The 16,122-nt window shown below is 39.0% G+C and overlaps 1 protein-coding gene across 5 annotated transcripts in view; it reads right to left on the reverse strand.

Moving 5' to 3' along the window:
* The window catches only part of LOC124178888, a 75,752-nt gene that overhangs the window by 19,398 nt on the left and 40,232 nt on the right, over nt 1-16,122 (reverse strand). For all 5 annotated transcript variants that reach the window (XM_046562663.1, XM_046562662.1, XM_046562666.1 and 2 more), the window contains exon 6: nt 1,347-1,584. In XM_046562663.1, the coding sequence (XP_046418619.1) occupies nt 1,347-1,584 (238 nt within the window). The remainder of the gene's footprint in view (nt 1-1,346; nt 1,585-16,122) is intronic.

The raw sequence follows: 16,122 nt of genomic DNA on the forward strand, positions 1-16,122 counted from the left end.
GAACCTTTACAAATGATCATACGAGTAGCAACGCGTCATGCGGATTGACGAAATTTCACGAATTAATCGTCACTTCTTATCTCTTCAAATTTGCAACTGGAATATCATATCACCAAAAAATTTCTACCCAACCGAAAAAGCATTTTCTGACAAAAATCCGATGGTGCAGAAACGGTCAAAGGACCGTAATCGTCCGCTTTTCCGCTGAGCAGCTCACAATTGTAATCTTCGATCTTTGGCGCTTGTCTGATCTCTTTGTGCTTTACGTTGGCTCATCTTACATACAGTAAGCGCCACCCCTTACCACTCGTGAAGGCAACCAAAAATAAGGAACGCGAGATAAAGTTCAAAGCAAACCTTGTTTCAAGATTGGCTAGGTACGTTATACACTTTGCTGTTGCTGGAGTCTATTTATAGAACCTTGCAGGCCATGAATGCGTCGCCTGCATCTCACACGCTTATTCTTGATACCCAATAAAGTAACGTTTGCACCAAGTTTTTCATCTGCTCGACAATTAATATTGCAGCATTTAACGAATAAGAAGTTTAACGCGGAACAAAAACAGTCGAGCAAACAAATTGGAACGCGGTCTTATCCGGCAGTTTGTTTCGGAGGGTCAAATGTAACCACATTATTTTGCCAATTCGCAAGACATTTACCAAAGAACTGTGCATGACCCGGCATAATCACGATCAATTTCGCGACAGAATTAACGATTGAGAAATACGAAAAGATAAAGAGTTTATTCGAAGCTATCGCATATTTTTTGTTATACAAGTTGTGAATTGGGGCTGATCGACATTAAGACCCCGAGTCTTATCCGATGTTTTCGATCGCAAATTCGGAGCGCAAATGAAACGATGATAAAAATCCGTATCATGTCACATTCTAAAAATACGAATCTATAGTTGACTCGAACAAGGTTGTTCGGTATACGTTCGGTATTCGTTGAGAAAACAAGAATATTATGCTGCATGATTTACTGACATCTATATGTAGCTGTTTCAATGATCATCGCCGTTCCGTGTCACGAGTGATTTTTAAGAATTTACGGTTCAGAAACAGAATAAAGAGGAGAAAAAAACTAAATCCATAATACAGCATTCACGTTAAGAATTGGCTGTATAAAGTTCTGCCGAGAGTTTAACATTACAATAATTGCTCATTAACCGAGAAAAGAATTAGCCTCAATTTGAATTGCGTAAAGTGCCTTGAATAATTCCGCTTGTAATTATAACGTGCAGATAAGCCTTCTGCGTAAATTATCCGCGAGGTTTATATCTCCCAACGCAGAAGTAAAAAAAAAAATATGACACCGAATGAAACGAAAGGAAAAAATACTCACCGGGTGGTGGTTTGTTCGAAGAGGACAGGGAGGACAAGGAGGTAGTTTTCGATCCAAGAGTGCGCCATCCGCCATGTTGCGAGGCGTCCGAATGCCTCTTCAGCCGGAAACCGTCGCGAGCTGCGGGCGAGTTCTTGTACCATTCAGGGACGTTGAGCCTCTGCAATGACCGCTGTACTCGAAGTTCGTGTTCGCTAGGCACGCGTTCTCCGACCTTCTGCAACTCGTTCTCTGGCGGCTGGAACAAAAACGACACCTTTATTCGTATAACGTACATACAGGTATGCCGGTTGAGTCGAGCTTGGCGGCAAAACTCGTTAACGTCACTTGTTATATACCGACTATTCAGTGTTCAGTTTGGTTTATTAGCCGGTCTCTGATCGATGACCCGAGGCTCGGTACCCGATGCATCGTGGCAATGTTCGCGCATACATACGACTTCTTGTCTATCTTGGCGTTTTTTTATCAACCGCAAAACTGGTGCGTGTAAACTGGCGGTATCTAGAGGTAAGAACTCGGCAGTTTGCGCCAAAGGTTTCGTGATAAGGATAAAACACCAGGGAGAACTGCGGTTGTTGTGCTGATTTTAAACAAAAGAAAATGAGAAACAAGCAAAAATCTTTACAGAATTCTGATAACATTGGGATTCAAGCTGTGCAACACGTCGTATTGCGTCAGAAAAGAAGAGGTAGTGAAGTGCGGTTGAGCATTTAAGTGGGTGACGATGTAGTCAGTCACAGCAACCTGAACTTGCGGTCTGTCAAGTTTGATCGAAGACTCGAATGGTCGTCGATACCGAGTACAAAAATTAAGAAACAGGTCATTAGGCTGAAGTTCACTATTCTATGCTCACCAGGTCTCAATGACACCTCAAGTACCAATTATTGAGTCTTGGTATCAGTGACAATTCGAGTTTTCGATCAAACTTGATCGATCGGAACAGGTCGCTTATATTGGCTGTTACTGAAGAGCCTGTGTATCGTAGACTCGAAAAAGTCGCAGCTCAAAGTAAAATTCTTATAGACGCAATGCCACACACAAATATCAGGAAAATTTTATGTCTTGCGCAACAATAATTTCAGAAAATAAATTCTTGCAATCCAATTATATCAGCGATGGCAGGGGTGTACAATATTTTTGGAAAATTTCTCGCAAAATAAAAACAAAAATTTTTCAAATATTTTCGTTCGGTATTTTACATTTGCTAGAATTGCGCCCTTTCCGGCATTATTACGTATCACTGCTACGTATGAGACTCTGAAGATAGTAAAAATGAATGACATTTTACTCGGTAACATGCGAGGTGAGTAATTTCGTGCACCTCTGTATATGATCTACGGTATTCGATCAACGATAAATCCTTATAAAAATACATCGTCAAACTGCGTAAGATGATAATTTCGCAGAGGAAAAATTCCAACTCCTAGCGATCAAAGATGATCGATGGTTTCGAGAATCACGTTTCCGAGGTCTGGTAGTATTAAATTTAAATTTGAATGAGAAGATCGCGGATTATGTACTCCGGGTTTGCTTGCCACAGCGTGAGTTTGACTATATCACGAGGAATCCGTTCTCGAGGACGGTGATAAAATCGTGTTTAGCAGCAGCCCGAAGCTTTTAACCTTGATCGAGCTTTTAATATAAATTGGATTCGTTCTCCTCTCGAACCTTACCGTAGAAAAGCTTCTAGCTGCTGAGGAATGTCATATTGAATTACGATAACAAAGGTACAGCCATACCGATAGTTCGATAACTTCTGACAAAATATTCACCTCGTTATCGATGCAGGTACAAATATCTAAACAATATATAATAAGCTTGCGTCTATTCCATATAAATATGCAATATACTGCCATCAAAATTTCAATGTAATACGAAATTCAATTAAAGGTAATAGACCATTATCGAAAATAATAAATTTTCAATAACTCCCGCTATTTACCCTGAAAATATACCTGTCTAATACACCTTTATATATAGATATAAAAAAAAGGATTTTGGACGAGGTCAAGTCCATCTGCAGAGAATGAAAAATTTAAAAGGTACGTTGTAGGCATCCAGAGGATTTCGGATCCGAAATGCTTGCGGTGGGTTCTGAATTTAGCGCGAGTATTTACTTTACGCGTAGTTGTATACGCGTTCGGTTTTTTTTACTTTCCGCAGACGGTAGGCAGCTGCAAAAATATAACAAGAGCGTTATGTACCTATAGTTTTTATTTTTCTTTTTTTTTTTCACTTTATTGCGCTTTTCCTTTATGAATTTGCGAATATTCTTTTATTCTCCTTCGTCCCCTTCATATTTGCAACATTGCGTACACGTCTTACTTACGAGCTAAAATTATAGGACATGTATACAAGGTATATAATTCATTCCGAAACTACAATCCATCGCGAATCGTAGAGCAAGTACACAAGACGAGATAAATCTTTAACAATTATTGCCATGCATATATATAAAGATGTATTAAAATGAGCACCAAGTACGTGCAAAGATTTCGCGGTGAGCGGTCACCGCCGACTTTCGAATAAGAACAGGCAAAAACGATTGAGAAATAAAAGAAGGTAGGACAAAAAAATATTACAGACTGATACGCAGTCGTTGCGAAATTTCGGGTGCTGACACGTGTTATATATATATATAACTTGGCCGAAAAACTTTCACATTGACGATAATAATAGTAATAATAACAGTACGTAATCAGAGAAAGAAATCGAGCCCATTGTTCTATATTTACTAGTATCACATGTCAGAGGTAGGTTAAAAAATTGACAAGCATAAGAAGAGTGAGAGTAATTGGAGGGGGGTTTTTGAAGAGGCGATGCTCGGTGTTTGAATCCACAAGCGTGTCTTTACTTTGTACGTAATTTAATTTTTATACGTATAGCAGGACCACCGACTGTAGGAATAATATTATAAAACCGGTCGGCAATCGTGTGTTAGAAATAATTCCAAGTTTGTTGTTAGATAAAAAAAAATCGCATCAAATTACCTTTTTTCACCGCAAGTACGAACTGGCAGTTTAAAAGTCTCGTAGCATTTTTTACCGCGTTATCTGGCTGACGGAGAAAGTAGAATGAAAAATAGCGTTGAAAAGCTAGCGTTTCGTTTTAAGACGAGAATTGAAGGGGCACATTAGTTGGAGAGGAAGCTAAACTCGAGCATGGTTAAACGCTACTTCACTCTTGGAATCTTCAAGTATGCGGTATAACGGACAGGCCGCGCCGAGGTAAACGGTGACTGCTCTAAAGGTGAGAAGTACCGAGAAATCTGCCCTCTTTTCGTTCCATCTGAATTTACACCAAACGGCTTGTCGGAATAAAATTATCGTAGGAAAGATATGCCATCGAAAGCTAACGCGTACTTTTGTTGTTTTCTTTATCGCAGTAAGCCATGTTGATTTATTGTCACTTTTGAAAGAAATTAATACGACCCGTTTTAAATGTACAAGTATGTGTAGAGGAAAATTTGGGCAGTAGATCATTTTCTTTTTACGCAGGAAAGACTTGGTTGAAATATATCAATGCGTAAAGAACGTATTCGAATTTGGATAAAGGACGAATGCTCCGGTCGGTTTGATTTAAAGGTTAAAATAAGAGAAAATCAATTTAAAAAATATCAAGGAATATTATTTACTCAAGTAACAATAAACGAGAATAAAACGATATCCCCGCTATGTAATAGAAAAGGATTTCAACGAACTCAGATATCACAAGCTGTGATGTGAACAATTTGAGAAAAAGTATTACAGTCGGAAAATGTTCAAAATGATTGAATCGAAATCTGCTTGCTAACCAGATCACAGCAAATTGCCTGAAAAACATTAAAGAAATTTTACATTATGATATTGTTATAAGGCACGATTGTAATTGTCGACGAACATCCGCTGCACGGTAACGGACAATAATTTCTTTTAATCCACTCAAAAAGTAGCTATTAGAAATTTTTCAGGCTCCGGAGATTTCTATGGCGATTGAAATGAGCCTAAAATCAACCGAGTACAACAATTCACCCAAAATAATACGTAAAAAAGTATTTTCACGTTAATTTTCGTATCTTCAAAAATAAGGGTGAAAATAACGAAAGAACATATAATTCAGGGCGAAAACCTCAAAGTTTCAAATATTAAAAAAAATATTAAATTCGCACAGTTTATGTACCGGTTTTTTTGTCACACATTACGTTAATCTAACTTTCTAGAGAAATTTTCAATTTTCACTTATTGTACAACTGTTGAAATATTACGACCGAATATCGACAAAATTACAGGTTGAGGATCCCTGTTAAAAGCGGCCGATTCGGCGCTGTCGTCAATTTCGCGCACGGCAAAAATGACACGGAGACGGAGACGAGAGTAAATTCACCCACTGTACAAGTGTCACGTATTATGCGGATGTGGCAATTACGAAGAGTAATATCAACGAGGTTACAATCAGCGTCGACGTGTTCCTAGCATTCCTCAAGGTTAACAAAGTTGCGGTAGGCCTCACCTTCGCCGTTACGAATTTCCGTTCGCCTGTTGCCAAGAGGAAGTAGACCGAGTAGTCTACGGAATTTACGGCCGGCTCCGAGGGTTCCATTTTCCCTTCGACCGAAAAAAAATTATACCTACAGGCACGAGAATGCAGACGAGTTCACACAAGATATTTGACTTTAGTTCAGGCTTTTGCGTTATCTTACGTATATAGGATAAAATTCACGCCGTGATTTCAACCGAAAGTAACGTCTACCGTTAGAAATTATTTACACTGTGGCACGTCGTCATGACGGCGCAATTTCATCTTCGGTTGTTTCATCGGCTGGTGATACCGTCGAAGATAAAATTTCGAACCATATTCCGATCGAATGGTTAAACTTTTCAAACAAAAAACGAAAAAGACAGAATCCAGAATTTTAACGATTAGATTCGTGATAATCGGGTGTTTCCTCGTGAATAGAGAATCTCGTAAGCTTAAAAATGAACGCAACTTGTTCATTTTAATGCAAAAATTACAATCAAACCCTCCGAGGGAAGAGACGTCGGCCTTTTGGTTGAAGTGATGCATGCGTGTAAAGAAAATTGAACGTAACAAACTTCGCAAGCCACCTGTGAGTGTCATATAATACACTCAGCGTGTACAACGAACGCACCTCACTAGCTGGCATAGCGTAAGCAGAGATTTCGCTCGAGTTGCAAACGTAGTCGGAGACCTGAGAGGTCGTAACGTGTTGCAGGTATTACGTCAAGTTTCTTCAACGCATATTTTAGGTCCCCCGTATTCTACGAGTCGGGGTTGAAGGAAGAAAAGAGGTAAGAAAAAAACAAAAATGATAAAAACCAAGAGAGAAAAAAAGAAAGACCGAAATAAAACGACCATCTCAGATATAAGATATAATTATTTCATCTTCTGTACGAACACACGTCGGTGAATATTTATTCGCTGTTCAAAACGTGTGTACGAGCAGATGAATCGGAATGACTTTGTTGTTTCTAACATTTTTCGACCCGCTGAATTGAGATAGCTGTGCAGGCATATACGACGAAAGTAAACTCGGCGGGTTTACCATCCGAATAAATTACGCGCCGCAATTTACTTAGGCAACAAATCCTCGACGGAATCACGACGATAAAGAAACACTATCTAACATTTGTTAGAATTTCAATCGTATAAGCCCGACCCGAGAAATAATTTCAGCGAGATTTGCGATTGACAAAGCACGGTTGGATGAAACGTAAAGAGACCGTATAACCTTGTTCAGAAGCAAAATTTAATATCGGGTGAATTTTGAAATGGATATTCTGATTTATTCAATATTTCGGACGAGCGAAGGTAACGAATGAATGAAGGGAATCGTTGTTTGAAGCTGCTGAAAAAAAATGCACCGATGTTGTTTCGATGGAAACGTTCAACATGTTATACCGGGTTTTGTCTTTCAACGTATGTATTAAATACAGGTTTAACCTTGGACGACGATACAACAAATGCAAATTCATGTTACGTGGATAGGTATTATATACACGCTACTTTGAAACATATACTATCTTTCCGGATATCCAATTACTGATTATTTTCCAAAGTCGCATTCGCATTATAATATATGTGAATAATATAACTCCTTCGCATACTGTTCGTTTCGTAAATGTCCATAATCTACAATAATTATATTATCATACTATAAAATTTTCACACCGCTATGATCAAATTCTTTAAAAAATTCTTGGGTCAGCCATTTTCGCGAGGGGGAAATAACTCGAGGTATTGATGTGTCGATAGATTTGTGAATTAACTATGATTCACCGGAATTAATGAGCGTCGAGTGAATTAATTAGAAATAACTGAACGAATGTAAAATAACAGAATTAATGATAATTAACTGTATTATTAAAAATCAATTGAAATAATGAGAATTAATTGAGAAATAACTGAATTACGGAAATTTAATTTAAGTTGATTTGAATTGGTTATTTGAATCGTCCAAGAATTATTCCTTTGGGGAGAAAAAATAAATCTTAATTAAAAAAAAATAATTCCAACTAACAGGGAATAAAAAAGAATGAGTTAGAATTTTTTAAAACTCACTTGAATCAAAGTGAATTGTCAATAAATACTAAGAAAAAAAATGATTATTAATGAATTTTAACGAATTAAGTTACCTGAAGGAAATTTATCCAAATTAAAAAAATTATATCAAATAAAAAAATTATTGCTTCGCTCAAACCTCGAGTATATGGCTACGGAAATCGATCTTATTCAAGACTGTTCGCATTTTGCCTTAAAATGGTGTATCTAATTTCGGCAAATTCCTGGACCCTCATCGCATGCCAAGAGCAAAAGCTTGTACGCATATATAAAGGGAGTCTGAATCCGACTTGGGACATTCAATTATACCTTTACAATAGCTATATTTCATCTTGGCAACTCGGCTTTTATATCACCGAGGTTATAGTATTTCCAAGTATACAAGGCACGCAATTTATTCCGTAAAGAACATACAGAGTTATTTACAATTACGACTGTTGGACAACTCGCGCCGTTGAGCTTTGTTTCTCGATCGCGTTGCTTCGCGATGTTCCAGTCATTCCTACACCCATGACCCCGCCCACTCTGCAGCAATTCATTCTCAAACTGTTGGATTTGCCGGGAAATGAAGAAACGGAGTTAGCCAAACGCGCGTTTTCAGTCACGCTACCATGTCTCAGGGTAATTCCAGGGTATTCATACTACGCGCCGGTTGATCATACCAACGTCGTACTCCTGCATTATTCAAAAAGGCATGAACCTATTCCGAAGAGGATCTATGAATTGAAACTGTACCTACCTATGTAGCTATCGAACGAAACGAAATGAATTTTCACTTACCCAGTGTTTTCTGATACCTCGATAAACGATTGATTCCAACGAAAGATGACCACTTTTTACCGAGTTTCATTCACCGAACCGAGTGCGAAGGAACCCGATAAAAGAACAATGTATGTAGGATGTTACATACGTGACTGAAAGATCGGACGGCTTTTCCTTCCTCGCGTGTACAATGTATACGTGCATAGGTCTGCTAAACCTGCATGTTCAACTTGTAACTCACACGGGTTGTCACATGTTGGACTTGAGGATGTTTTTGGAGTCGCTCAGCCCCGGCGGTCCCCTCATCGTTGATATTCTGTTCGCAGTTGATCGTGAGAGGTAGTTGAAGTGATGTTATAATCGTGCAGGGAAATATAGCGGGCGTTTGCAAGGCACAGAGTGCAACAATCGTGCGAATATCATGTAATTCACGCGCGGTGTCGAGAAGATCAACGTTTCTGACATAATCATGTTTTTGAAGTACTTGAGACCAGTATCGTTATTTAAGCGCTGGTGTTGTACGAAGTTCAGAGGAGATACAGAAAAGCATGAAATTGTTTAGGTTCAATAAAATGGTGACGTGTATTATATAGTCGGTTAAGAGCAAGGACATTCTATCTCTGACATGTCAGTGCTTTCGTTCAATAGACAACATTAATCATCTTATTAGTTTACTTTCCACTCTGTGAATGAATACATTTATCCTCGATAAATTCATTTCATAAGTACAACAAGCGTGCTAATGCTTTTGGACTCTTCGTTACATGCATAGGTTAGTAACGGAAAATCTATCGTTGATACATTGCCTTGTTATACATGGTAAAATACATGACCTACACAACGAAATGATCAATCGGTTGAAGATTTGCAATTAAATAAAAATTTCCATTAAGATGCATATAAATAAGACCATCTGTCATACCGGGCGAAAAATAACGAAGTACACGTAGGTATACAATATACATATAGCAAATTTGACGTTATTCGATCTTCTCCTATTTCACCGTAAACATCGGCATACCTACCACAAGCGAGTTTTGTGCGTGATGAATTCACTTACGTCATACGTACATCGAATATCTGACGTAACCTTACCCAGGAGACGCGCCGTTATTAATGTCGTTTTATTGTTACATATTCCTCGGGTGGTTGTAGATACTATTTTCCAATCAAAAGTTACGGCGCACCGTCATGTACATGGCAACGAGTAATCCGACTACGTAACATATTCCGAACAATTTCATCTCCGATAGCAGCACTTTCTCAGACGGATTGAAAGTGAGTCAACTGTGCTTCGGAATTGGACTCCTTATCCTAATTATTTTTTCGAATAACTCGCTTACTGTTCCCAGGTAACAAACTGGTTGGCCAAATGGGACCCGGATGAACTGTTTTACTACTTACACTGGAAAATGCTGAGCCAATGTGATCCTACAATGGGGAACACTCTACAGTACGTTAGGGAATACTCCACAGTAAACGAACTGACTACGGAAACGTTTACCTATATCCAGTGAATAAAACATGTTTGTTCATGCGCTGGGGGTGTTTCTCAAAGCGTTCGTTCACCGGTGCTTTTGCCCTAAACATACCGCGATATGGACTCTGAAACAGCCGGTAATCATACAATTCGTTCCTACACATTTACGTAAGAAGGATATACAGGTATACGTACAAGGCAATGTTACTAATAACTCTTACTTTTACTTTCTGTTTCAGTTTCGTCGTTCGCGATGATACAGCGAGTATACTTATGTCGCGTTATAATTACCTATCGCATGCTCGTACTAGCCTAGTTTTTGGCCAACGTAACTTTCGGTTATACGTTTTACCTACACAGCTTTTGCGGTAATTTTGTTAGGTTTACACCGCGGCATTCCCCGTGTCTGACTCATGCGTCTCTGTGTAGAGATATGCGTTCACTCGCTATTATTAGGGTGCTTGTATGTTTTGCGAGAAAACATTGGAACAAACATCGGTTCGCTGCAAACAGTGACCGCTGACTCATTCTGGTCATTCGATGCCCATCGGCAATATCCATCCCGTATCATTATCACATCGATGAAATTGCAGTATGCAATTCCAATGAAAAAACGATGACGACGTGTCGGAATGAAAACTAGCGCGCGTTCAAAAGCGTGTAATTAATCATTCGGGAAGACCGAGAAGAGGCGGATGAAATTCGCCCTGTAAACTCTTTGCAAGAGTCTGCAATAACTTGGCGAAGGCTTATTAACGTTAACAAGACGCCGAGCCCACCCACCAGCAATCTGCTTATCAAATCCGTCCGCCCATGAGAAGGAAATACGCCGATCGTGGCTTATCTAACTTATAAATTTCCCCATGGTTGGATGACTGGCTCTTCACTGCAGGACGGATCTACTCAGTTGATATTACAAAAACGAATTGATCCTTTCCGCTATAATCTGCACATGTATGTACGTATATATATCAGATAATAAGCTCAGCAATGACCGTTACGGACCCGTTTGGTTCCTTTCCACCGGCATTGCATGGCGTTCGAGTCAATTAGCTAATTGCTCGACTGCTCCGATCGATCCTGAGAAGCGCGGTGATAGATTGACGAAAACAAAACCAAGAAACAGGAAAGATAAACGAGGCGAGTGGAAAGTAACCTGGTAAATTTTCGCTCTCGTCACTCTTCATATTTTATTATTCTCTGATTATAGGTTCATACAATATACTCAGAGATGAATCAACTGTGCAGCAGCTGTTGCAGCTGGCCTGAATTATGTAGACGCATGTTAAACTTGAAGTAAAAGAAAAAAACATTCATTAAATATTATTTATCCAGTAGTACGTGACGTCCATCGGGTATGCTAGAATGACGTCATACAAAGGGAACGCGCATCATTATGCAACGCACAGCTAATCCGCCTAGTCTGACACCATTAGACTTTGCCTGTGCCGATACGTGATATTGCCTGGCATCGCCACTGTTCGACCATATTGTTGTACTACACGCACGGAGATGTTTTAAGTGCCTTTTTTGTTTGCAATTACCTTAAGTCTTTTCATTTAAGGTAGTCCGGAAATCGATGTTGGATCCTAATACCATCGGTAGGATTGTAACTGATACAATATTGGAGAGAAGACAATTTTTGAACACTTTTTCGAACGCTCCGAAAATTAGGATATTTGCGATGCAGTGTATATACTTCGCGGAGTTGAAAATCAGCGACTACGATGTTGATGACGTTGATTTAACTTAAAAACTTGTCATTTGTTACACGGATGATGAATCGAGGATTTGTTTGTTAGCAAAGAACTGCTTTGCCTAGTTTGTCGAAGGATTGCAACCTTGGCAGTACAGCTTGTCTTCACTAGTATAGTTATAACAAAATGGGAATCACATTATTGATGATACAACACTGAGTGACATCGCTGTGTCGAGTCATAGATACTAGATGATACATTTTCCATACCGGAGAAGTTCATTCGAACGAAGCACGAAGAAATCGAATTACAGCTGATGGGCCATGTGACGTCTCGTATATTGTACACATTGCGCATCAATTCACTCCACATGATTGCTGCAGTGTACCCAGTGTACACTCAAACGTCAACAAAATGTATTACGGTAACGTCAGCGCTTTGCGATTACTCAAAGATGACTTAAACCCCATTAAAGATACGTTTAAAACAGAAAATCGTCCGCTTCCGTACGATTTGTCATCGGATTTAATGACCCTCCGCAAAGGAAACAAGTTCAGAGTTCAAATCCGGAGAGTTTGTGCATCGACAACTTCGGGAGCTTTGAAAAAAAAAAAAAAAAAATTAGCTAATGTCAGAACATCTCAATTCAACCTCGATATCCTTGGAATAGAACAAAAACTCCTGACCAACGAAAAATTTCATGATTCTCTGGAGTAATTGTATGACGACTGGGAAACCTGAATGGCTCGTACAACTGTTCGTAATTTGGAAGCACCGGGTAGGTATACGATATCGTTGTGTATAAACCGAGAAACGTGGGCACGGCTGTCATCCGCCACTGCAGCATACCCTTTGTTTTCTTTCAAAGTCCCGTTACCCTAAACTTCGTTAGTATCGATACGTTGGATGAAAGTTAATTAGGAATAAACACGTTCCGACGAGGATCGATTCCCGCAGTATATTTTAGTTTACAGAGTAGCGAGATCAGAGTTTATACAGTTTAGATTAGACGGAATGGGACGGTTACTAGGAACAATTTAGCCTTGCTCGATGTTGTTAGTTAAATGTAACCTCCTACTCCTCGCACAGATATTTACTCGGTGGAATGCTTCGGCGTGTCGTATCGTATGCTGCACGAGTATCGTTTCTGTATAACAGTCGATGAGAACAGAAAATACCTTTATTTTACTACAACTGTATAAGTATAACGTATTTTCACGAACGGCTGATCCGTGCGTTCAAAATTTTCGACATCTCATTTCTGCTATCGAGAAAAGATGACTGCGATATATTACCTGCCTAAGCTGTCGACGTGTGACGTAGGAATCTGACGTTGCACGTACGTTCGATAATGCGAAGAATTGATCGAGTCGAATTACGCATATCCGACTTCTTGTTTCATTAGCGAAAAATCTCATTGCGTAAAAAATCATAACGCGCTTTTCGTACTTGTTACATCAGTAAACGACGATCCGAGAATGAATCGGCTTGTTTGATTGAAAAATACTTTTTTATCAAATACTCGTGTATCCGTTTTTTAGCACTTGCAAATAATTAACGACTCTTTGAACGACAATATAGCGGCAACTTGAACCCGACATAGAATTTCTTTTGGCATGCATTCTTCTGCTTTGCAGAATATACATGCTTATAGCTTTCTGCAGGGTTCAGAATTTAAAAATGCTTGAAATTCGAAACGGCAGAGTAACTTTATCAGTTAAATCGACGTCGGATGAGAAACGAAACTTATTAAACAAATTTGTATTTCTGGCACCGAGTTATAAACCGACTCGTACCCAAGTCACGTACCGTTACGCGACATTCATGCAATAGTTACATCTTCTCCATGTGAGAGAACTTTAGTTCCAATTCCGTTTTTCCTTTATTCTAATCCCCGTGAGACTACTAAATAGTAAACTAACACGCGCTTTATTTTCTTATAATAATCGCCTAACACTAAACAACGACGTAGTAAAAATGTACACTTGAATCATGGCACGTAGATTTTTTAGTTCAATGCCTTTAATATTACCGACGCTGGTGAATTGGATGATAAATTAAATTATTAAAGAGTTTTTTTTTGGTAGAGGAAGCTAGTCCGGATAGTCTCTTCCTGCGTTAAAACGTTTTGGCATTAGCACAATCATTATAACTGATTGTGAGCGATGATTCAATGACACACGCTTAGCCATTAAGCAGAACAAGTTTTAACTATGTATGATCGCTGACTCCTTATGCGGGAATACATTACGTCCGAAGGCCTTTTTCGCAGTCGCTATACACACAAGAATTTATCGTCTCGTTTAATATTTGAAATACACGATTCAATATGTACATTTATAAACAAAATTAAATATAAGGTGCAAATATTTTACAGCGAGCATTCTTTCCGTGCTTTACCTAGCTGATAAACGTCGGATTGAACAGATGTTAAATCGACACTTTCCTCGAAAGTAACTAATCCGAATACAAGCTTCGGCGAAGTGTAATTTAGTCTGTGTGTTCAGCGGCAGTCGTTCATTGCAGTGTGAGGCATTGATATTTGAGACAATTTAATTAGTGACGGTAAGTAAATGTATCGCTTGGCTAGATAATTAAGGTTTTCCTCACAGACATCCAGGTCTACACGCGTCGAGTCTCACAAAATAAGTAGATCACTCAACTCGTTATCAGTCTTGGGAATTCGTTGATCGACTCATTAAAGCCCACCGATAATTTAAAAGTGTAACTGATATCAAAGCACTTCCTCTCCCTCAATTATAGACGAACGTTAGACAGCTGCAGCTTCTAGCGGCTATCTCCGATTTTATTAATTTTATTACGAGATTGTCGTGCGTTACTTTTTCTAAATACTTAGATATCGGTGCTTTATTTCATTGACTCGATTTCATTGCAGGATTTTATACGGAAGACGGTTGTCTACAGATTTTCTCGAAGACATTTGTTCGCCATGTTGGGATCATTAAATATTCAACTTTATCTCATTTGACGGGATTAGATACTAAGCTTTTGTTTACAACGCCAGTATTTTCTATTTTGCATTTTTAAATAGATTTCCCTGACTTACAAATATAATAATTTGGCAAATACTCGACGCACGTCTGTTTCGTAATAAAATTAATACAAGATATCCATTTTTAGCAAACCCAGCTTCGTTTGTTAAAAGAGGTAAAAAAGAAAACAGCGTTTCGCTGATGAATCGAGCTTTCAAATGATCCGCAACGCTTATGAAAATATACCAATTTCATTTTCCCCTCCGCCTTGCTCACAACCAACTTTCTACGACGCGTTACAGCTAAACGTGCAGTTTGCATCGCGACGCCTACGCTGTGCGCCTTCCCACCGTCCTTGGCGCTGGTTCACTCACATGATACACGCATGCCTGAGAAAATATTTTTATACATCTCTTCCCGAGCCTCTTTCCCTGCATGCCCACGTGACTGTTTTCGTTTTTCATCTCAAGCGATCATTTCAATCCGCCACAGGCTGCGGGCGAAATGTGCACAAATATACCTAAGCCATCCTCACAGTCCGCATTATCGAAACTGCACAATTTCACAGGCGAAAGCTTTCCTCCGCCTTTGCAACGACTGCTTATACGTATACACATATATTAGCAGCAAAATTTCCTGAGAGAGAGAGAGAGAGAGAGAGAGAGAGTGAGCATAAAGAACCCTGCAGCATGCTTTCCATTCTGTCGCGCGTTTGCTTTCGCTCTACTGTTCGCGATACATGGAATGCGCTTTTCCATATTTCCTCTGACCGCATGTGAACAGCCCTCTGTAAAATATTCAGAGTTTCTGATCGTTACTGCTGAATAATTTAACACGAGAATTCCTCTTTAATGTATAGGTTATATATTCAAAGGCATGCCTTTGTCCGTAATATTATTATTACAACCATATTCCGCAGTGGGTGATTACGTTTGAAATTTTTTTATAACTGACATAAACGTTATGCTATATACGAGTAAGATATTTTTACACCCCGACGAATTAATTGAATTTTTTCTTGTGCCAAAATGTTTACGCGAGGGGGGAAAAAAATTCTGCGAATTCAATGAAAAATAAGAATATAAAACAAGTTAATTGCATATTAAATCTTCGAAGCCTCTAATCATCGGGCTTTGCTGTACAATACATAACACGGGTATACGTACATTGAGAGTGAAATTTCAACGCGTCAAATATCCACAATAGCCACGTATTTTCGTGGGAAGTATGTAACAATTATGCGCGTATCTGTGTACGTTAAATATACATGCGTATTCACATGGATT

The sequence above is a fragment of the Neodiprion fabricii genome, chromosome 3, assembly GCF_021155785.1.
Source record: "Neodiprion fabricii isolate iyNeoFabr1 chromosome 3, iyNeoFabr1.1, whole genome shotgun sequence".
NCBI lineage: Eukaryota > Metazoa > Arthropoda > Insecta > Hymenoptera > Diprionidae > Neodiprion > Neodiprion fabricii.